We start from the raw sequence: 24,379 nt of genomic DNA, 5'->3' as shown, positions 1-24,379 counted from the left end.
CTTTTTAAGATTGGTCCCAAGCAGGTTTGATTATTTAATTTTTTTAACATGACTTTTGTTGATTCCTCTCTGGAAGCATCAATAAACTTTATTTGTGCTACAGTCTTCTGTTGTTTCGTTCTATAAATCCAGATATCAGCTTCTGAATTACAGTTTTGTTGTCTCAGTAATGATAGTCTAATCATAAATGAGTAGAGCAGGCAATTGGTTAATCATTTAAGTACAACTGGCTGGGGAATTCTGGGAGCTGAAGTCCACATCTTAAAATGGCCAAGATTGAGAAACACGGATTTAGATAGAGGGGGAGGGGAAATGGGCATGTCAGCAAGACCTCAAACTGAATTCAAGACAAGAACTCTGCCACTATCCCCAAGTCGGATCAAAGCGTTTCCAAATCTAGTTGCAAGGATCTGATTGAATCAGTTCAGAAATTCAGCTCCATATTTCTATGGATGAGGATTTTAAATTCTGTTTTTAATTTTTCCCCCCACTTACATTGTCAGCAATAACCTTTGTTCTGCTGGGGATGACAACTCATCAAGTCATTTTTATTTTTATCCCTTATTTCCCACAAAATCCCCAAGCTGATACATATCCTGATGGTGTCAGTTTAGGAAAGTTAAGCAAAAGAGAAGCCGTGAGTGAGTGTATAAAAGGTAACTAATTTTATTTATTTGTTATATTTCTGTACCACCTATCTCCCTCAAAAGAGGGACGCTAATACAATGTCTTGGCAAGTGTTCTTAAAGCTACTGATAACTACCCAAAGTTCTACTTTCAAAACAAAAATACTGAATTTGGAAAATAACTATCGCAACGCCTGCAGAAAACTGCATTTTCTGCTTGAAGTTCAATCTTCCAACTAGTCCCCAGCAGAAAAAGCCATTCCTAACCACTCATATGTAATTATGGGAACGAAAGCCTAAGAGGCATAATTCAAGCGGTTTTCCTCCTCTCCTCTTGCAAGTGATAGATCAGTGGTGGCGAACCTACGGCACGGGTGCCAGAGGCGGCACTCAGAGCCCTCCCTGTGGGCACCCGCACTGTGCCTCGGAGGTGGCAACTGTCCCTCTTTAACCAGCTGCCCCCCGCAGGTGTCCCTCCCCACGAGCGACATTGAGGTGACCACACCCACCCAATCTTCCATGACCACCAGAGCCACACCCACTCAGTAGGCTACGCCCACCTGGCACTCAGCAATAAATAAGTGGGTTTTGGGTTGCAGTTTGGGCACTCGGTCTCTAAAAGGTTCGCCATCACTGTGATAGGTTGTAAGACAACCCAGTCAGGCCTCCCCTTGGTGTAAGGGAAGTCCCTAGGTGTCTTCTTAGGCTTGAGGGCGGCAACCTAAACAGATTGGTGGATGTACAATTGAGGAAGAGGAGAAAAGGAAATGTGAAACTGGTGGAAATGGACCGGGGTCTATGACAATTTGCCGCGGGACAAGAGTTTCACCAATATCAAAGAAATGGTGGAACAGAATCATTAAAGAAAGGATGCGAAAGGAGGGAACGGCATGAAGTGTGAATGGCAAAAAATTAAAATAACTCTTAATTTGATTTAAATAATCAAATAGAATTGATAAATAGTCCCACGGCAAATGGGCCGCAGCGAGTTGGCTGAGGCAAGTTGTCCCATCCCCAGTGGACTGATCCCTAAAATCAGCCAAGTCTCAGCTCTCTTCAGCAGCTGGAGACTCCGGCAGGTTAGGAAATCTTCTCAGTCTGTTGGCAGCTGTGACCACGTGGAAGTGCTTCTGTAAAGAGAAAAAAGAAACGTGTTGGAAAAACAAGAGACTCTTGCAAGATTTCTCCAGCCTTATTATTGTACCTTCACAATAATACTCAACATCCATACGGAGTTTTGAGATCCCCGCCCATCTGTCTTTTGTTTTTTACATACTCAACACTACCTGGGACCTTAGGCCAGTTGTCTTATCGTGTTCAGTAGGTACCTTCTGCTAGTTCAGGGGTAGGCAACCTCGGCTCTTTTATGACTCATGGACTTCAACTCCCAGAATTCCTGAGTCAGCATAGCTGACTCAGGAATTCTGGGAGTTGAAGTCCTTGAGTCATAAAAGAGCCGAGGTTGCCTACCCCTGTGCTAGTTCAAGCTTATCCGTTGCTTAAAACTAGCTTGCTGGCAGATAAAATTGTTTGGATATGCAAAGTATTGACGTAATTAAGAGAGAAAGAGGCATCCTCGTCTGTCGTGTTCACACCTGGCTTCCCCTGTACAAAAAAACCTGTCACGAATAAAAGTAAATATATGAGTCCCAGGCAGTGGTAGGATTCAAATAGGTGAACAACCGGTTCTCTGTGTGGATGCCGCTTCCGGAAGTCCATTCTGGGCCTGGGCAACAAAAAAATTAGCTACCAGTTCTCTTGAACTGGTGCGAACTGGATGAATACCACCACTGGTCCCAGGGTAATGTTGCAGGATCCAATCTGAGCCGGTCACCGGGACCAAAGCTTTATTCTTAGCTTCTGGTGACCAGCACAGATTGGATCCTGCAAAAAATTAGTGTCATCTGTAGTAAATGGGCAACACAGAGCTGTGCTCAGAAAAAAAAAATAGGGGAGCGGTGTAGCATTTACCTTCCATTTCCTCTGGGCCATGTATCTCTGCAGAAGCATCTGAGACTTCAAGCGAACTTTGGATTGCTTCGCCTTGGCACACAAGTTGGTCAGCCACTCGTGTTTCAAGCAATTGGCTGCGCTTATTCTGCCGCTGGGATAACAAGACCAGAGAAAGGAGAAAAAGAATTAGGCCACTAGGCACAAAGGTAGTCCTCGACTTACAACAGTTCATTTAGTGACCAAAGTTATAACAGCACTGGGTTGGGGGGGGGAAGGTGACTTCTGGCTGTTTTTCACACGATGGTTGCAGCGTCCCGAGGTCGCGTGATCCACTTTTGCAACCTTCTTGACAAGCAAAGTCAGTGGGGAAGCCGGGTTCACTTAATAACCACGATACTAGCTTAACAATTGCAAATGCACTTAATAACTGTGGCAAGAAAGTTTGTAAAATGGGGGAAAAACTCACGTAACATCTGTCTTGCTTAGCAACAGAAATTTTGGGCTCAGTTGTGATCATAAGCCGAGGACTTCCTGCACCCACATTAGTCTGAACTGTGCATCTTAAGCCACGATTTACAAAATAAGCATGATGGCTTGGACGCAGACAACTCACTTCGTTAATCAGGCTGGATATGTGTGTTGGGGAGAGACAGAATGATCTGGGATAAGACACCATGGCAAGTTCCTACCTCTTCTCCTTTATTAGAAGCCTGGATACAAAGTCTTTGGCCTCTTCGGACACTTGTTCAAATGCTTCTGCATCAAAATCCCAGTTGCAGTTGACTATGTAATTCATGGTCTCTGCATCAGTTTCTCCAAGGAAAGGTGACAAGCCACTGACCCTAAAATAAGAAAGAGGTTGCTTGAGGTGTGCAGATAATACACAATTTGAAGGCCAGAGCTCTAACTGCTAGGGAAAAGGGCCAAAATGCAACTCTTGGAGGACAATGTTGTTAAGGTGAAGACGTCTTCGTGATGCTCATCTCTTGATGACTACCTTGTCTCAATCAGGTCATTTTCTTGTCCAAGATAGGAATGTTTGCCAGCTTTCATGGCCAGGCAAGATAAGCCAAGTGCTGCCACTGTTGAGACAATCTGCGCCAGCTGCATACATCCTAAATAAAAGCATGCATGTTGACTGGAACCAGAACCATGATCTACGAGTCGCACACCCAAAATTAGTAGAATTGGAAGTTCCATCCTTAATTGGTGCCAGATAAGGGTCAACAGAATTCAGGAGGGGATGGACTTACACGGTTTGTGGGAAACCTAATGACTCTAGGCTGTTGACTCTCTTAATGCAGCCCCTCCCTGCTCTTCTACAAACGTGGCCCATCATGTTCTGGTGGAACTTAAATACAGTACACTACCCAAGACCTAGCCACATGAGCTACAATAAACAGCAACTCATGTATGGGCTGCATCTAGCTATAGGCCAAGACGAAACCATCAAAATGAATTTAGAAAGAATATATGCAGAATCGATTTTGATCACAGGTTAAATTCTTCCCAGCCTTTAACACAAGAGATGTTCCCTTTATTCAGCTCATGCTTACTTCACCCTTTTTTCTTGCCAACCATCATGTCAGAGGAAACCAAACCATTTTCTGCAATTCTGGCCCTCTAAACCAGGGGTGTGAAACTGCCGGCCCGCAAGCCAGATGCATCGTCGCGAAACCGTGCCCACCCCATTGCCGGCAATGGCAAAAATGGCGCAATATGACACATCACGTGACGTTGCAAGTTGGACACCCCTTCTCTAAACTGTGGCATCCTGGTCTTCCCTGCTGAGCAGTTGATTGACAATCCTCCCTTTCCCTTCCCTTGAAAAAATAACAATCCAGGATTTACTCACAGCATGTATGCTATGATGCCTACGCTCCACATGTCCGTTGGGAATGACACAAAATCGTAGTTGACAACTTCGGGAGCCAAAAATTCGGGCGTGCCAAAATTGACTTTCAGCTTCTCCCGAGGCTTGTACCTTTAGCAAAGATGAGAAAGGGAGACGGGGTGGGGGGTGGGGGGTGAGTGTAGAGAGGCAGTGGGAAGGTAATGAATTTATAGCAATAGAGGCATCAGTGTGCAAAGATATTGCGATCGTTGTCATGTTCTAGTAAGAAGGCCTTTTGAGTGAAAGCTCGGTCACCATGGCAATGGGTGGCATTTTAGTGAACCTCCAAACGAGATCACAAAATATTTATAGTCTACAAGGGGAGACGCTGAAGGAATAAAGAAAACATCAACGAAGCGTAAAGGGGAGGAGAGACTTACCTCCTTGCTAGTCCAAAATCAATTATTTTAATCTGGTTTCCACTGTGATTCACGCAGAGTATATTCTCGGGCTGCCAAAGAAGACAGAGGACACGCTTAAGCCCATCTTTAGAGCCTTTTTCAGAATTCATTTTTACTGGACAAGAGCCTGAGGGACGACGAGGGGATTCAAGTGGTGAGATGCAGCTTGATTTCCCCCTTTGAAAACTCTCGGTCCAACCCCTGCACCTCAGCCCAGCCTACTTATCAGGGCTGTTGTGAGCAGACAATGTCACACTTTTCCCCCTGTTTAAACAGGGTAGAGAAAGCTTGCTAGAGTTAGTTTTAACCTTGGTTGATTTTCCTGCTCTTGCATGGTGTGTAACCTGCGTGCAGTTTGCCCTCATGGGGTATCACTTTGCAAATGTTCCCTGCTCTGGGTGTAAGGCTACAAGTAGTCCTAGACTTACAACCACAATTGGAACCAGAACTTTGATCGCTAAGTGGTGCCATGATAATTAAGCGAATCACACAGATCTTGAGCAAATCCAGCTTCCCCCATTAACTTGGTTTGTCAGAAGCCCCCTGGGAAGGTTGCAAATGAGGATCCCATGACCCCGGGGAAACTGCAACCATTGTAAATGCATATCAGTTGCCAAGCACCCAAATTTTGATCATGTAACCATTGGGGGGGTGTTTGCAATGGCCGTTAAGTACAAGGACCAGTCATAAGTCCCGTTTTGAGGGCCGTCATAATTTCAAACAGCCATTAAACAAATGGGTTATAAGTGGAGGACTAACCTGTCCACTGGTGGTAGGTTCCCAACTTACCTTCAGATCAAGATGAAGGATGTACTGTTGGTGAAGGTAGTAGATTCCTTCACATATTTGTTTGGTAAACAAGATAGCATCCAACTCGGTAAGATTGTAGTTTTCATCTATGATCCGGTCAAATAACTCGCCACCATCGACGCTGGCGGAACAACAAAAGGCAGTGTTGAACAAGGACAGCTATTATGGAGGTGGACAACTATATGTGCCCGCTCTCTCCACGCGCTCCCAAAAAACCTTGGCAGTGGCAACCCCTCCCCCCATGTCACACATCGCCAGACTTGTAATTTTTAATTGCAATAGAAAAGAGGACATTCATCCAATCACAATGGACGCCATCCCAGAGCCGTCAAAGCAAGTTACATTCAAGGTGGTCCAATCCAGTCTTATTTCTTTATTCTGATTCTAGCTTTTGTTTTAATCCATCTCCCAGGACCGTAGGAAAACTGCAACGTCACCGGCTTGTTAGCGCAGCTAATTTACATCAGAGTGTACCAACTCACTATTCCATGATTAAGGTGAGGTTGTGCTTGCTCTCAAAAGCATCATAGAGTTGAATTAGGTTCACGTGATTTAACTGGTTCATTATGTTTATCTCATTCTTCACTTCTTCCTGAAACATTAATGAAATGTATTATTAGCGACGCTGACAGAAGGAAAAAGGAGGATGTAGAGATCCTTGCGATCCTCCAACAATTTTTCTGCTACTGTACGTTATATTTTACAGCAGTGTTTCCTCAACCTTTGCTGCCTGAGATGCGTGGACTTCGACGTGCTGGCTGGGGAATTCTGGAAGTTGAGCAGGGAGTCAGACTAGAAGACCTCCAGGGTCCCTTTCAATTGTATTATACTGTTGTTCTGTTCTGTTAAATTAATCAAGATACACTTCAGAAAAGTCTGTCTACCACAGTCATTTTATTTGCCAGATCCAGAGCCCAAGGTTACACCAGGGTGCCAGAGTAAAAAGTCAAAACCTATCTTAATTTTATTATTTCCAAATTCAAATCTGGCTGAAACATAAAAGATGGTATAATTTGACAGGAAGGACCCCCAGTTGGCATGATCAACATTCAGATACAAAGAGCCATGGTGGCGCAGTAGTTAGAATGCAGAATTGCAGGCTAATACTGCCTACTGTCAGCAGTTCGATTCTCACCGGCTCAAGGTTGACTCAATCTTCCATCTTTCCGCAGTCAGTAAAATGAGGACCCGGATTGTTGGGGGCAATAGGCTGACTCTGTAAACCACTTAGAGAGGGCTATAAAGCACTATATGAAGCGGTATATAAGTCTAAGTGCTATTGCTATTGCTAAAGAAAAGCTAGCAAGGCAAAACAAGAACCCAGTGGCAACTAAGAATGTAAGAACAAAGAAATTCAGAGAAGGTGCATATCCACACCCAAACAAATACATGTCTATCTATCTCAATCTATCTCTATATATCATTATCAGCCAAGAGAATCAATCCACCGCAAAATGTATGCTTCTCAATTGCAGTGAGATTGGTGGCCAACACATTTGATAAATAAAATAAAGCTATCGTCTTTAATCTACCACCCAGTGCAGATTAATAGAGGTAACCTGCTCCTAATTCAACAAGTTAACCCATGGGCTTCAACGCTGCTTCTCATATCTAGCTATCTAGTTATGAAAGATCTTGCTTTGCAGAGAAAACGCTAGCTGAAATAGGAATTTTTATCCTGGTCGTTTGCTTGTCTTGTTATTATTATTATTTTCAAGAGGCTATCATTACCCATTCTTTTGCTAATTTCACTTTGATGATCTTGGCAGCCAGACATAGTCCTGTGGACTTTTCGGTGCACTTGTGGACTTGACCAAAACGCCCCCTGTTGAAAGATGGAGAATACAAAGCGATGAAACCCACAAGGAAAACACCTCGGGGGGGGGCTGCTGACGCCTCCAGAGACCAACTATTCTTATCGTCAATTAAAAATAACCTGGTACAAAGCGAATGGAATCAAGAGGTCAGGAGTCTAAAAGCTCTTCTTTCTCCCAGCTTAGGAAAGGATTAAGCTTGATCTTTCCAGCCAGTTGTTCAGTGCTTATGTTAAAATCTTACTCCGCAGTTGTATTCTTTCACTGTGGAGCAAAATGTGACAACCTGGAGATGGTCTGTGGTGGGTTCTATAATTGTACATGCTTCGGCCGGTTGTGCTTGAGAAATGAATAACCAAAAAGAGGGAACAACTTTGAACTTTGCTGATCACTTTCTAAATGATGCCAAAGCCAACGAGTAGAATTAGGCAGTTCTCTATCCCACGTTACAATTTCTAAGGGATGGGAAAAATCAGTACAATAAGGATATTGAAATTGTAGAAGTGTCACAGCGATCTTCTATAAATCCATTTGGAAGTGTCTGATCACTAGAAACGCATTCCTATGCAACTGTGCAAGGCAGAATCAGCAAAAAGCTTAGATTCAGGCAAAAATAAGGAAGAGTTTTTTGGTGTCTTACAAAAAAGACCAGTTTACTGTTCGATACGTTACTTGTGTGAACTTCATCAGATATCCCCGAATATAGCCCTGACAAAAAAAAGGATTTAGGCCACAAATGTATACAAGGTCAAAAATGTAAAGCCAGTACGGGTAATCCTCTTTTACAAGGAAGTGCATGCTGAGATTGCCAAATAGAAATTTGTGATCTTAGTCTTCCATTCATTAGAAGAAAATTATGGCAGCAGAGATGGCCTGTCTCTCTTCTCCAAGCTACCCAAGAAAGTGTCATGAGATCAAAGCAAAAGTTTCTCCTGATCTTTTCCTCCAGCATCAGGTTTCTACCATCCCTCCAGTATATATTTGTGAGGTCATTTTGCCAAAGAGATTTCAACACACAGCAAGGTCTGCTCCGGTGCGGAATGGACAACTGCAGTGGCTTCATCCCAACCTCTACAACTTCATACCTCTGTTTCAAGTCTTCAAAGCGAGCAAGACTTTCACCCAACCAATACGGGCTGAATCGGTGCAATATGTACAGTTTAGTTGTTGGAAAAAATTTCAGATTTTGCACAATACCTTGAGATTCCTACCCTAATAATAATAATAATAAAAAAAAGCTGGATTTGCTATGCAATAGCCCATGTTAAGCCTAACCACAGCAATGTCAAGTAGCTTATGTTAAGCTTAACCAAGTTTAGCATCTTGCAATTGCTAGAACTTTCACTCGCCTGGTTAAGTATATTATTAAAAGCACTTCCTTCGCAATAATTCTTACACTCCATGAATGTAGGTGCTGTGGCCTTCACTGAACTAGCTAAGCATGTACAAAAACAGCCCTTGCAAAAATATCAGTGTAAGGCCAATACTGAATTTGTGACGGCCTTACAGCAGACTTTAAAAATAAACCACCCCTTCAATGTAACACTGATATTTACACAACTGGAGGATAAGAAATTATTTCCAAAGTAGTCTGATCATGTTATAACGAAACTTACCCTCCCAACACTTCATCGTGGTTTACAGTGTATAAAGCGGTTAACTCAGTTTGTTTGAGGCTCACAATGCGATGCTCAAAAGGAGCTGGAGGAGGAGGGCTGTCATCTGAAGAAGAAGCAGAGGAACATGGTTTTGATAGTTCTTCCAACAGACAGTGGAACATCATCTTGACATCTTTCATCTGCCTTTTTCTTTCTCCAGATGGAGAGATATAAAGTAAGTAGATCACAGACTATCAACAGCTGAATATGTTTGCAATGAGGTAGGTAGAAGGGAAGAAAATGATAGGTATAACTCAGGGGTCTTCATACTTGGCCCTTTTATGACTTGTGAACTTCAACTCCCAGAATTCCTCAGCCAGTGAGCCTGGCTAAGGAATTCTGGGGGTTGAAGTCCACAAGTGGTCATAAAAGGGCCAAGTTTGAAGACTTGTGGTCATAAAAGGGCCAAGTTTGAAGACCCCTGGTATAACTCTTTGGGAAGTCATGCAAATCTATAGCCATACAGTGTTTTAATATTCCATTTTGCAACTGTGGATAGCTTATTATTGATCCAACTATTTCAGGCACTGGAGCAATTACAAATTTAGCAAAACTCTGAGCACTTCACCTACATAGACAGTTCTCTTCAAATATTACAAGTTGTGATTTATTTATTTATTTATTTTAAAAAACTAGTTATTTGATAAACCCTAGCAGCTTGTTTCACTCATAACAATATTCTATAAATTATAAATTCACAATTTTCATTTGCAGGTATATAGAACAGAATTCTATTCTATTCTGTATACCTGCAAATGAAAATTGTGAATTTACTGTATAATTTGTAACATATTGTTATGAGTGAACCAAGCTGCTAGGGTTTATTAGATAACTAGGTTTGGATTTTTTTAATCACAAGTTGTGATTTTTTTTTAAAAAAAAAAAGCTAGTTATTTGATAAATCCTAGCAGCTTGTTTCGCTCATAACAATATGCTATAAATTATACATTTGCAATTTTCATTTGCAGGTATATATGTTGCATTAAATAGTAACGTGGTTTTATTTTGGTTTAGTATGTTGTACAAACCCAGCAAGGGTGCTTATAAAACAAACCATGGCTTATGATATATAAATTCAGGCCTCGCATCGAGGAGAACATTTTCTAAACTAGTTTTTGCCTGAGTGTGCTTTTCTTTTTCTTTTTTTCTTTTCCATTTTCTGGAGGACCATTCAGTCGTACCTATCGAGGTCTTCTCCAAACACAACTTCACCCATTCACCAGCTGGGATCATCTGCTCTGCAACCAAGCTTCTGAAGCAAAACATACTGTAAAACCATAGAAGTTGGAGAGGGCTCTATAGGCCACATGGTCCACCCCCTGTTCTGGGTACAAAATTTTGGATTTGTAAGTAGAGGCAACCCAAGAGAGAATGTGCAACTGATCCAGAAGCGGTTACTTACCAATGACCACCTCTTCCCCTTTGGTGGCTGCTACGAATGGAGTAATCTCTGCAACTTTCTCTGCTCCCTGTCGGGATCTGCTTTCTCGCCTCACTAGAGAAACTCTCCGTGATTCCACGGTTTCTGTTTTGACGTCTTTGATTGCCTGGGCCATCTCCTTGGGACTTGTTCCTGAAGCTCCTAGAACTTCAGCAAAGTCTTTGGGAGTGGAACTGGGACAAGGGTGAGTCTTACGTTGACTTTCTCCATTGTCTTCAGCCTTTGGAAGTGGCGCTGCTGAAGTAGGACCTGACAGTTTAGGAATCTGCTCACTCCTCTTATTGGCAGAATGGACTCCTGTCAGTTCTTGTGTGGGGTCAGTCCTGCTGTCCTTTGAGGGCAACTTGGCTTTAGAAGGTTCCTGCAAACGCTTACTTTCTTCGCCTACTGGCCACAGGGAAAGTGGAGCCAACCCTCCATCGTGTCTACCTCCAACACTTCCTTCTTTGCTTCTCCAAGCCTTGTCTGGAGCATCGTTAGTCCGTGCAGTGACTGAAGGCCTGCAAAGCAATCAACTTTAGATCTTTCCTTGTAGCTTCTGAATTTAATTTAATCAAGATTTTACCCAGTCACTTCAGGAAGGCATGGACTCAGGAACAGCTTTTCTTGAGTTGGCAGGCTTCAAAAGCATCACGCTTCAGCCCCATTCTCTACACTGGCCAAGGCTAATTAGTGATTCTGGGAATTACGCTCCAACATCTGGAGTACACCTGGTTGAGGAAGGCCAACAGAGATCATATACTGTAGCTATCTTGCATGTCTCCCAGATGTGCTCGTGGATATGGACTTGATGACCAAATAGCTCCATGATCTTTTTCATCCTACACTGACTACTCTAACTGAAGCAGCTCTCCAATCCCTTAAGCCAGGGGTGTCCAGCCATGACAACTTTGGACTTCAACTCCCAGAATCCCCCAGCCATGGGGCTGAACAACTAGTGAGTGGAGCCATAAACAAATCTGGTAACACCAGCTGCCTGCAATTAGTGCAGGTTCGCATCCCACCAGGCTCAAGGTTGACTCAGCCTTCCATCCTTCCAAGGTAGGTAAAATGAGGACCCAGATTGTTGGGGGCAATTAAGCTGACTTTGTAATAATGCCGCTTGGGAGGTGTGTGTGAAAGCCCTAATAAGCAGGCATATACATAGAATGAAGGCTACTGCTAAGCTTGTAAGCCGCCCTGAGTCTTCGGAGAAGGGCGGGATATAAATGGAACAAAAAAAAAAAAATAAAGATCCGAAATGATCACTAATGTACCGTGTAAATATTGAAATCAGATTTATTGCATCTCTCTGCTCTGAACCTTGCTATTCTTCCTGGTGAAGAGAATATTAAGCAGACTTAACTGGATGGGGTGTTTCATGGTGCTTAAGTCCGCTTAAGTCTGTACTCTCTCCCCCTTGAGGAAAAAGGCTGCAGTATTTGTAAAATAGAGGTGGACTTTTGCAGGACTTTCAGTTCTGCTGCATTGGAGTTTTTTTGTCTGCTGATGCCCCCTAGTGGACATTTTCTCTCTATCAAATTGAGCTAGCCCAGAGGTAGGCAACCTCGGCTCTTTTATGACTCGTGGACTTCAACTCCCAGAATTCCTGAGTCAGCATATGCTGACTCAGGAATTCTGGGAGTTGAAGTCCACGAGTCATAAAAGAGCCGAGGTTGCCTACCCCTGAGCTAGCCTTTTATTGAGTCAAGACCATCCAATTTGGATCGATCCTCAAAGCCAATACTTTTTTCACACATCTGCCACCTTTGCACATTCACAAATGGTAGCCTGGACAATCCTCACCTCAGGATCACTCTAAATCCTACCATATCTCAGATCTTGTTGAGATTTCATCTGCTTCTCTTTAGAGTCTTCAACTCCATTCTTGAAGCTACCTTGAGACTCCCAACTTTGGAAAAGTGAACTAGAAAAAAAAAGGTTTTCCCTCCCTAACTGCAATTATTCTTTTTTTTCTAAAGATTATAACATTTCTCCTTGGCCAGCTTTGCAGAATTATGGTTTTAACAACATACCTCCTGTAAGTCCTAAGGTCCAAAAGACAATGCTGCTGAATTGAACTATAACTAAAACCTATTGCAAAGTAGCAGTGTAAGATGCTAATTTGACAAGCATAGGGGATGCTCTTTGTCAGGAATCAGGATAAAGCAGGTACTGATGTATTCCTTGTCAGTAAGATTGTTCAGACACTTCCAGTGAAGGAAATGCTTAATGCTAAATCTGGATTCAAAGTGATACTTGGAATTTTATTTTACTGTATTCCTTGGGACTGCTGAAGCCCATGATATAATAAGATGGAACTGATTTAAAAAGTCCTAATGGAATCATAGAATTGTAGAGTCAGAAGGAACAGCAGAATCATCTAGTGGTGGCACAGTGGTTAGAATGCAGTATTGCAGGCTAACTCTGCCCACTGACAGAAGTTCAAACCTGACCAGCTCAAGGTTGACTCAGCCTTCCATCCTTCAGAGGTTGGTAAAATGAGGACCTAGATTGTTGGGGGCAATAGGCTGAGTCTATAAGCAGCTTAGAGAGGGCTGTAAAGCACTGTGATGTGGTCTATAAGCCTAAGCGCTAGTGCAAAATGCAGGAAAGCCAATTCAATGATCCTTAAGAGATTATTCAACTGCTGCTTCTTAAAGATCTCCAGAGTCAGAGAACCTATAACATTTGTAGTTGGAGCTACAGCTTGGTCCTCAGGAAATTTTTCCTTACATTCAATAAAATAATTTATATGTACTCAGCCTCCAGTTAATTTCATAACAATTGCTACCACGGGGGAGGGGGGGAATCCTACTTCCTAGCTTATCTAGCTTTAAACCAGCTTTCCTTCAAAGGAAGACAATCAATGGAGGTTGCACATTTATAGACAGTGGCCCACCAAATGCTGTTCATGCTGAAGTACCCATAAAACCTACTGCTTTTAAGCTGTCCCTGCCAGCTTGCCAGAAATATCATGGTGGGGACTGTGGAAAGCATGAAGCCGGGTGAGACCCACCTTCGTTCTAACAGAGTTTTCTTTCTCCGAATCCAAGAGAAGAACACTAGGAACCACCAATTACCTTGTCCTTATAACTTCACAGTCAGGCGTTGAGGTAGAAGACACAGCTTCCCCAGCAGGAGTGTCAAGTCCACTTTTTTCTCCTCGCTTCCATTTTGGAGTCACCTGCTTCGGGGGAGATTTTTCTTTATCCCTCTTTTGGGTCTCTGTCAGATTGCCACCGCTTGGGCAGAAAGGGCCATCCTTCTGGACAACATTCCCGTTCCCCGTTTCTTTTTGTCTTGGACAATCCTTGGAGCCATTCGCCCATCCCAAAGGGTCTGTTGGTTCAAGCTGGGCCATCTTCTCTGCAGCACATGGTCTGGAGCCCTCCTTGGAAAGGACCACACCAGCCAAGTTTACCTTTTCACGTAGTCTGTGCTGCTCACCCAACTCGGTCCCCTTTTGGTTTTCTACAAAAATTATTTTCAGAGGGAAAAGATAATGCTGGAGAACATTGACAAGGCCCGCGCTGCAGAGACAACCTCAAGAACGTAGAACCAATTGAGTAAAATACTTCTCATAATATGTTTGTTTATTTAGCATATGTCATCTCTTAATGTATAATTCAGGGGTCCTCAAACATGGCCCTTTTATGACTTGTGGACTTCAACTCCCAGAATTCCTCAGCCAGTGTGCCTGGCTGAGGAATTCTAGGAGTTGAAGTCCACAAGTCATAAAAGTGCCACGTTTGAAGACACCCCCCCTGATATAATTCATACAACAAGGAGTCACCAAGGCATTAAATAGTTTGCAATTCAGTACATTATGAAAATCTAGCTGTAAGAACCGAGCTGTTACATGAAGTCACACTGTGACTGTATGTGTTTGGGTATTGCTTTCTCTCTGAATAATTACATTAACATAGGTTTACAATGTGGGTTGATGTGCAAACCCAAACACTATACAGTTTACAATTTTATGAAAAGAGCGTAGAGAGCTGAACCTTACCTTACATCAGAGATAGGCAAACTGGAGATTGGGCATCAACTTCCATAATACCCAACTAGTAGGGTCAATAAGAAATGAGGACACCAGTAATCTGAAGCATTTGAAAGGCATCAGGTTGCCTTCTCTGGCCTTGTTAAACCATCCTATTAATTTATTCTCGCAGATTAAAGATTCTGCCTCCGCATGACTTAACAACAAGCATCTATATTAATACCTTCCAAAGAATCCTGGCTTTCTGTCTGTGTTCCTTGCTTGGGAGTTGCATGCTTTCCTTTTGAACCCTTGTCTTCTGGCTTATCTTTAGTCTAGAAAAGTAAAAGAAAACCCGCAAGGTCAGCTTATGCACATTTCTTGCAAAAAAATGAAAAAGACAGTGCCTGCTCATTGCTTTCAGTATGGACACCACAGGAAATCAAAGAAAATGGAAGCTACAGCGTTCCACTCTTTCCAGCTACTGTTTCTTCTTGCCTGTTTGCAGTCAGGGGTGAGAGGTTGCTGGTTTAGTAGATAGACTGAATTATGGGGATCGAGAGATGCTTAACACCTTCAACAAGGTGAAAGTGAAAGAACTAACATCCATATCTCTCGTTTCCTCCATTCTTCGCTCTTGCTCACCTGTGATCATCTGTCCCAGACCCACCAATCAATGGTTCCGATTGGGGCTGTGTCTTGTGAGATCTCCTGAACGTCTGTGACCCGAAACCCATTTCAGAGCTCAACAAATCACAACATTGTCCCAACCCGATTGGTAGAACTTCCATTCCAGAAGCCCTTGTTGATGACTTACTCAGATTAGCAACGTACTTGTCCTTAACCATGTGATTTTGGGGGAAAAAACTAAGTCTTAGGTCCTAGATCCACAATAGGAGACATTCCATCCTCATGTTCATTAGCTTTTTCTGGGGAATCAACCTTGCTAACAGTTAAGCTACTGCTCTATGGGACACCGTGGCTGCTTCGTGCTTCATGAGTTTAGTTTGCTTGATCCTGTTACTTACCACTCTTTATTTGGATTTTGAAGCTTGCAGTCCATAAAATACATTGCTAATTAGCATTTCCCCAAGCCCCACTCTTCAACCATTCCACCGGCTATTTCAAAATAAGATGATCCAACTCTCAAAAAACAGCACGCGCTATTTTGAACTTGATGTTTATTTACTTCGTTGGACTCAACTTGAGCAAGAAGGGACAGTCTCAGGAGACTCTGGATGTTTATGCATTTGAATTTTGTATCTTGGCTTCTTTGGCTCCAGCTTATCTACGTCTTTTTTGAGTGATGAGAGATCTATCACACCATGTGGCAGAAGGAGACATATCTCATGGAACCTTTCTGAAGCTTTTCTCCATCAACTGATTAAAAAGCACGCATTCAAAACAAGGCCACTAATGGCAAACCTAAGATTGGTAAGTGCGTGGGTTTATTTCACTTGGATTTTTTTCCCCCTATCAAAAAGTGAGAACGAGCTAATGCAAATAATGCTCTGGCTGAATGTATTTTTTTTCTGAGGAATCTACAATCCTCTGCAGAACCCTCAAAAAAAGCACCTTAGGAAATGATGGAGTGAGGATGGGCCATCACTTCTATGGGAAATTATACTGAATGAGACTCCCAGGTATTTGTTTATTTATTTATTTACTTGTTCAATTTCTGAAGGGTCCTTGGTGGTCTCTGAGCTTGGTTATTTTCCTGCAGACATTTCATTACCCAAATTAGGCAACATCATCATCAGTGTTACAAGAGAGTGGGGTTTGTTCTCTGTTTACATATGTTCTGTACCAGCCTGCTACCGGCCCTGCAGAAAAGGCAACCCCTTTAGAAACGGCAAGAGGCTGGAATGACGTCTGCCAAATTTATTACTACAAAAAACAAACAAGACACGTACCAAGATACAGGAGCTTTGAAACACTATCCGAGCGGTTGCTTTCAGCAAACCAGCCCTCCCCAAACATTCCCTTTATAAAGAGTTCAGGGCGTGGCCTCTCTCTGCCTCCTTCCGAGAAGCCCCACAGCCTTCCTCTGTTTACTCCTACTTGACTGACCAAGTGGGAGGGGCCTGCCTGAGGGCTATCATCAGCAAGATCTTCAACCCCCTCAGCAAGGTCTTCAACACCCCCCTCCTCCTCTGATTCGTCCGACCCAACTGCCGAACCCACAGGCTGACCCTGAATCACAACAACATATAAGTAGCTTGCCTTGTCAATGTTGGTACAAGTATTCTTGGTGGTTCCTTAATGGTGCTAGCACTGTTGATGTTACCTAGTTTGGGTAATGAAATGTGTAGAAGAAAACAAGCAAGCTCAGAGAACACCAAGGACCCCAAGGTTGTCCTCCTTCTCCGTCTAGCAAGGACGATGTTACCTAATTTGGGTAATGAGACATCTGCAAGAAAACAAGCAGGTTCAGAGAACACCAAGGACCCCAAGGTTGTCCTCCTCCTCCAACTCCTCCTCTCCTCTAACACTGATGATGTTACCTAGTTTGGTTAATGAAACGTCAACAAGAAATAACCAAGCTCAGAGATGACCAAGGACCTCTCTTTTCAACCCTGAGCTAAGAGTTTTGTACAGATAGATTGACCAGATGGACAGCAGATGAATTTTTTTTTAAAAAAAATGGAATGAGGTTCCTAAACATTTCTCATCTGCTTATAGATGTGCTTATCTCACTATTTCTGAAGGAAAATTTATCCATTGTTTCAGATCCTGACAAGAGCATTGGTAATCAAATGCTTTCATTTTCACACCACTCATTTTTAGTGTCTCTTTTGGAGAAGTTGCAGCAACACTTTTGTTGAATTGAGTATCTCTTCCCTGCAATTTTAATTTAGAAAAGATACAGAAAAAAATATTCCCAACTATGGAAGGTTAGAACAATAACTTTCCTTATTTTTTCCCCCCAAATCCAGGAATCTTCCAGTTACAACGGACATTCCCAATTTAAATGTTATTTAAGGTTGACTCAGCCTTCCATCCTTCTGAGGTAGGTAAAATGAGAACCCAGATTGTTGGGGTCAATTAACCTGACTTTGTAATAATGCCGCTTGGTGTGTGTGTGAAAGCCCTAATAAGCAGGCATATACATAGAATGAAGGCTACTGCTAAGCTTGTAAGCCGCCCTGAGTCTTCGGAGAAGGGCGGGATATAAACGGAATTAAAATAAAAAAATAAATAAAATAAAAAATAAAATTTAAAATGCCTATATTTTCTTTTCTTGCATTCTTCAATCACTGGGTATAAAAGTGAGCAAGAGCTGTTGATTTTTTAAAGAAACAGTTGACTTCATGAGTGTGTGTTGCACTGAACGGTAAAAAGAATAACTCGATCCTAATGTTTATATCATTTTTTTTTAGAATGAGAAGTTCAGATTTTGTTTTTTGTTGCTCTTTTTCATGTCTACCCATTTCCTTTTTAAAATACAGCAACACAAAAAGAACAGCGGCAGAGCACGGATAAACGTGATTCAACCCTATTAGTTGGAAGAGCAGCAGTCATCAATACAAAACTATACCAAGAGAGTCTACAGGCGCTGGTTATAGTTTCATTAAATATTCCTAATATGGGAAAAATAAAGATTCCCACACAGGGAATAAGAAGGTGCTCACCTCCTCCAGGATTTCAAGCAAGTTCCCTTTCCACCAAGGAACACCCCCTTTCAGAATGAAATCCACCATCTTTGAGTTTCTAAACATTTCCCCCAAACACTTCACCATCTTGTCAGTCGCATCCACAGCTGTCTCCACCTTCTCCATTTTTTTCCTGGTACCTGGAAGCATCGTGATGCGTTGCTTTCACCAGGTTCAAAACCTCGGTGTACGTACTCGAGTTTCTACCTGCTGGACATTATCTTCGCTGCGATGAATTCCACCGATTGGGCCCACAGGAGATTGGATGCGCTTAGCTGATGGAGGCCTTTTTCCCAAATCATCCATCCCTTCGTTCACTTTCCGGATTTTTTTCGGTCAACTCTTCTTGGAAATGCAACAGCTTGTCTACCTTTGCGTTGAGAAGGTTGAGGTTTTTTGTCCATTGTGTTTACACGGCTGCCTTTGGTCACCTGAGGTCTATTTATAAACGCTTCTTAAGACCTCAGGGTCCTTTCAGACATTCTGATGGGAAGAGATTAAATGGGCTGGCCCTTTGCTTGCTGAAATTAAAGGGCAGTGCTTGGAAATTATGTCGGCCTTTGGAATGGAACTAAAACTCTAGAACCTGCTAAGAGCATGTCATCTATTAGCTGCCATGTAAGCCACTCTTGTTTCGTATTACCTGTTTTCTTCTTGCATGCGTACAGTGATGAGGAGGGTGACAACTTGGCAGTCAGCTTAAAGAATCCCCCCCCCAGCAGCCTTCTTGCCGTCACAAAACCATTTAAAATTCTTCCCTCGAGAGGCTGTTGATAACCAAGCATCTTAAGAATTGGCAGCAGCTGAATAGTTGAGATTCGTGCCGAGAGGAGAGGAGAGGAAAGTTAGAATTTTCTAGCGGATTTTCAGATGGTGCAAGGAAACAGCTGATAAAGTGATTCTTTTTGAAGGAGGAAGGGGAGAAAAAGGGAAAAATTGAAAGGGGGAACTGAAGCAAAGTTAAAATTCTCCAAGTTTTAAAAAAAATAATAATAGGGCGTTATTGTCAAATACAAAATGTACACACGTTGGCCAATACGCATACCGGCCGGGCTTAAAATTGGCTGGCAGTCCGGACGTTAAAAATAGGACATTAACGACAATGACACAAAGCACACATCTCACACCAGCGTGCCTTTCAAAGCAGAAACAACTCAAGTCAAATTCTTTCGGTTGTGCCAAGAGAGTCCTCTGGCCTTTTTTTTTTAAAGAAACAGCTGATCAAAATTGTTTTTTTATAATTAATAGCAAAGTCATTAGTCTTACAGGCTACTCTTCTCCCGCCCTCCCCCCCCCCCAATTTTTTTTTTCTTCTGTTCAAATTTGCATTTTCCCACCAGGGATCTTTTAGTGGGATTTAACATGAATTACATTCCCTAGGATGACCCAAAGTTTTGCCTACTTTTTCTATATTCACACAAATGAAGGCTACTGCAGGAGTTGTTTGAATGGTATTTACCCCCCCCACACACACACACACGCACACACAATATCCAGATTTTCACAATGTGGAAATTAAGGCACATGGTCTCCAGAAGCAGGGTCAAAATACAATTGTTTGTTGTTCTTTGGTCAGTTGAATGAATATATCAATGAATATCCACAAGAGCCTCTTGTGTCTTTCACCCTTTGTTTTCCGCTGAGTTCCCATTCCAGAATCTGTATTTCAATCTCCAGGCAAGGCAGTCCAGATTATAACTGAAGTCACAAGTCTCACCGCAACCTCTGAATCAATCAAGTCCAATCTGTACTGGATCTCTAGCATCAAGTTTTATGGCAGATTGGCATTTTACTAACTGTTGTTTTGATTTATTTGCCCCTCTGTGCACCTTCAGGAAGCAAAGTGGGATTAAATAAATATAGATAGTGGAGCAAGTCTCCATCCTTATGTCGTTGTCTCTGTGCGTAGTGTTGTGTAAGAATGACCTTGGGAGACAAGAGGGAGAACTATAGACTGGACAACCTGTATGGAAAAAATATCTCATCCCACAGAAAAAGGGAGGGTGTGGGAAAGACTTTAGAAGGAGCCCTCCCTATGACTAATACTGGGAGTTGTGATCCAACAGGTTCAGGAGAACTATCTCAAAGGTGCTTTTCCAAAAGGCAACTGGACTGTTTGGTTTTTTTCCTTGAGGAGGAAGAAGAAAAAATTGTGCTTTTCATCCAAGAAGCTTCAACATTTTACAACAATGAGAAAGAAAAAAACAATCATTTCTTCTTCTTCTTCTTCTTCTTCTTCTTCTTCTTCTTCTTCTTCTTCTTCTCCTCCTCCTCCTCCTCCTCCTCCTCCTCCTCCTCCTCCTCCTCCTCCTTCTTCTTCTTCTCACATCAGGAGGAATTTGCAACAATAGTTTTGCAGCACAGCATGTTCTTCCTGCTCAAGCTAAAATAGCTATGATTAGCAACCTCCTATATCAGCAGTGGCACCTGGTCCTGCCCCAGCTGTTATCTTGGCATAGTTTATCCAGGGCCCCACATTCCCTCTGTCCCTCTTACTTCGCAGCTAGTCTACAGGCGACAAATCAACATCTTCCTCACCTTAACTCATCCAAGCGTTTGTCCTTCAACATCACCACCACTAGTCTTCTTACTAAGACAAGGACTAGCTGGCCAAGTGGGCTTCTAAAGTAAGATTCCTTTGACACCCACATTCTAATTTCAGCTTGGCACATTAGTCAGCCAGCTCACTGTGACATTTGCATTTGACGTCATTCACATGTACAAGAATAATTGGGTATCAGCAATCTGATCACAACAGCTAACCGGGTAAGAGAAGCAGATGGAAGCTTAGTTTACCCGCCGTTCGCCAGGTAACACTTTAGGCCAGGGGTTGGCAACCTCGGCTCTTTTATGACTCGTGGACTTCAACTCCCAGAATTCCTGAGCCAGCATAGCTGGCTCAGGAATTCTGGGAGTTGAAGTCCATGAGTCATAAAAGAGCCGAGGTTGCCGACCCCTGCTTTAGGCTGTTGAATTACTTAGGTACATCTACTGATTTATCAGAATTATTATATCTTCCCTTCCAGTGGGTCAGTAGGGAAAAAAAAATGACTAGTTCATTCATTGCTCAGATATCTTGGAAGCCTTGTTGGTTGGGAACACAATAGAAGGCCAGGCTGCTTGAATCTGAAGCTTTGTGGAGCTCACATTTTGTAACCGATGGCCTCATGAAGTCAGAGCTGCTTGTAGTAGTTAACAATACTCTACACAGTCAACAGCCCCCAAAGTACAGGAGTGGAGCTGAGACCAACAGTGATGGGTTGTTGTTGTTGTTGTTGTTTTTAAAAAACAACAACCTGAGATCAGGTTTTAGTCAAGAACGTCTTCATTCAGAATGCCACTTTCTAGCCACTATTTCACATCAACAGGTTATCTTGAGTGAAGATCCCTAATTAAGTTCCATGCTTCCTTCAACCCACGATATTTTGGCACATGGATGTATGAGCACTGTGGACACCTATACTCAAAATCCTCTGATTTGGAAAAGATAGCAACATGAAAATGTCGCTGTTAGCATTCTCTACCAGCTTCCTTGACTTGGTGCTACACAACGTGTTGGAAGCCACAGTCTGGTGAAGATGCGTTGAGGAATGGCTGGCCTAAGGACATCTGTATTCCATGTTTCTGCTTATGTGTCCCGGCAGGGTTTACATTACCGTGCTTAATTTTCTGCTGTAATACTAATAGCCTACTTATTTTCTGAGTGCCAACTCTTAGATACTTAAAAGGATGTCGTCTATATGGAAAGAGGAGGAATTAGAGGGCTTAGGACGGTGAAGACCATTTTTAAGAGACACACGGCGAGGAGAAAAATAGAGGGGGGGAAATGAAAGGAAGGAGAATGCCATAAAAACAACCCACTGAAGCCTAAGCAGTGAGTATATGCAATTATAAGAAGCCGAAGGGACAGAAATCAGATAGTGCGGAGAAGGGAAATGAACGGAGAATTCTAGAAAAGTGTCCAACTGGTTGTATTCCTAAAGAAGAAAGTAGAGTTTGGTTATGTGCACAAAGGAAGAGGAGACAGGACACCAGAACTTTGCCAAAAAGCTATTTTTAGAATGAAATGCCCAGGGAGCAAAGTAACCTGAATGCCCCCATCCAAGCAAAAAGATTGCCAACTAGGATACAAGATCTAGTCAGCCATTTGCAAAGTTACACAAAAATTTAACCTAAGCCAGGAAACACTGTATAAGAAAAGAAAACATGAGCATTGCTATATTGGTTAATATTTAGAGAAAGACTAGCGGCATCACCACCATAATCTCTCTCTCTCTGTCTCTCTCTCTCTCTCTCTCTCTCTCTCTCTCTCTCTCTCTCTCTTGTGTGTGTGCGTGTGTATGTGTGTGTGTCCGTATATGTCCATGTATATCTGTTTGTGTGTCTGCATACAAAGGCAGAGATATATGCAGTCTTCCATGGAGGTGTTAAGGACTTCATTCCTGATTTATTTATTTTTTTATGATCGGATTCCTTTCTTTCCTAACTCCTGCTTTTCCCACCACCACCACCTCTTTTTCCTTCTTTTAAACTAATATATTCAGGCTAAATAACTCGGATTTTTATTCTCTATCATTTTTGAACGGTTAAAAGGAAAAAAAAATCTCTTTCAAAGATGTCAGCCTCAAGCTTCATTTGGAGAGCTACTTAGAAATGTGGACCACATGCAATGATCTCTATACTAAGGTTGCCTTTACTTTTTAAACATATCGCATTACACGCATCTCTCCTTAGGATTAGTGTGATGTTAAGCCCCTCAGCCACAAACGGTCGCGAGACCTTCTGTTCCTTAATATAACTATTAAAGCATGGAAGAGAAAACCAGGGCAGGTGAAATCTTGACCCCCATCGCTCAAGACTATTTTGCCCTTTTAATAAAATAAAATAAAATAAAAAGATGATTCAAATGACAGCCCGGCAGAAAACAGCTTCACGGACGTAGCGTCTGAAACTTATAAATAAAGAGATACGTTTCCTTACCGCAAATTTCTTGATGTAATCGGAGGCACAGGATCCTCCCATGCTCAAGGGAAGGGACTTATGCAACGAAGAACTCTGATAAAGGGTTCCCATATTTTTTGTTATTTTTTTTTTTTTTTGCTGTCCCCTTGCACTCGTTGGGCAGATCACCAAGGACGGCCCACTGTTTTTAACTCAATTGAAAGAATGGAAGCCTGGCTCAATCTTGCTGGGCTGTACGGCTTCCTTTATCTGTCACCCGAACCAGGCATTTCAACCACTTTCTTATCTTGAAGGCCGAGCTCTTATCTGTATTCCTACAGCTCACTTCCTGAATGGCTGATAGGGGCTACGGCACGGAGCTGCGGGCGCTGATGGGACTAATCTGAAATCCGTACAGGGACTCCTCTTTCCATTGGACGAAAGCCCTTTTGTAACCCGCATGCACCCGATGCAATTCTAGGAGTGTTACTTTCAGGATAAGCGAATTATCCATTCCTAAATTGAATTAGAGGGCTTTGCGATGTGTCAGATGTAATTCTCAAAATAAAATTACTTCCAAGTAGTTAGGGGCATGAACAAAGCTGATGTTGGGAGCTCATTAATGCCACCACCTCTGTTCCCGTAGTGAGAAATGAGCTGCCCGCCGAGTTAGATTCCAGGTCTTTTCAGAATCACATCTGTAACAATGGTTGGAAACTGATCAGAGAGAGAAGCAACCTGGAATTAAGGGGAAAGTTCCTAACAATCAACCAGTAGAACCATTTGCCTTCAGACGTTGTGGGAGCTTCATCACTGCAGATTTTTAAGAAGTGACTGGACAGCCTGTTGTCTGAGGTAGTACAGGTCATGTGATCCCCTTTTTGCAACCTTCTGACAAGCAAAGTCCATGGGGAAGCCAGATTCACTTAACAACCGTGTCACTAATTTAACAGCTGCAATGATTCACTTAATAACTGTGGCAAGAAAAGTCATGAAATCGGGCAAAATGCACTTAACAAATGTTTTGCTTAGCAACAGAAATGTTGGCCTCACTTGTAGTCATAAGGGCTTCCCTATATTGGCGCATCCAAATGTTGGTCCAGCTTTTACCTTGACTCCCCATTCCATAATTGTTCACCTATCACGATCGCTTATATTATCCTTTCATCCGGTGAGCTCTAGGTTTCCTTACAACAGCCTTCTCCAATCTTATGTCCTTTGGAAACT

General features: G+C 42.5%; 1 protein-coding gene across 2 annotated transcripts; it reads right to left on the bottom strand.

Annotated features, from left to right (window-relative positions):
- Positions 1-205: 205 nt before the first annotated feature.
- On the bottom strand, positions 206-23,781 carry MYLK3 (myosin light chain kinase 3). Of its 2 annotated transcripts, none has more exons than XM_081335513.1 (13): positions 23,192-23,781; positions 14,803-14,893; positions 13,660-14,050; positions 10,559-11,097; positions 9,115-9,220; positions 7,416-7,509; positions 6,167-6,276; positions 5,664-5,805; positions 4,854-4,924; positions 4,435-4,563; positions 3,269-3,421; positions 2,598-2,730; positions 206-1,756 (listed from the first exon to the last, which is right to left on the bottom strand). In XM_081335513.1, the coding sequence occupies exons 1-13, from the start codon at positions 23,282-23,284 to the stop codon at positions 1,673-1,675; spliced, it is 2,136 nt and encodes a 711-aa protein (XP_081191639.1). In that variant the 5' UTR covers positions 23,285-23,781; the 3' UTR covers positions 206-1,672. The 2 variants fall into 2 exon arrangements, with proteins under 2 accessions (XP_081191639.1, XP_081191640.1); XM_081335514.1 differs by lacking the exon at positions 23,192-23,781 and adding an exon at positions 18,855-19,030.
- Between the last annotated feature and the right edge of the window lie 598 nt (positions 23,782-24,379).

The sequence above is a fragment of the Vipera berus genome (assembly GCF_964194415.1).
Source record: "Vipera berus genome assembly, chromosome: 10".
NCBI lineage: Eukaryota > Metazoa > Chordata > Lepidosauria > Squamata > Viperidae > Vipera > Vipera berus.
This window is presented reverse-complemented; position numbering and strand designations above follow the sequence as displayed.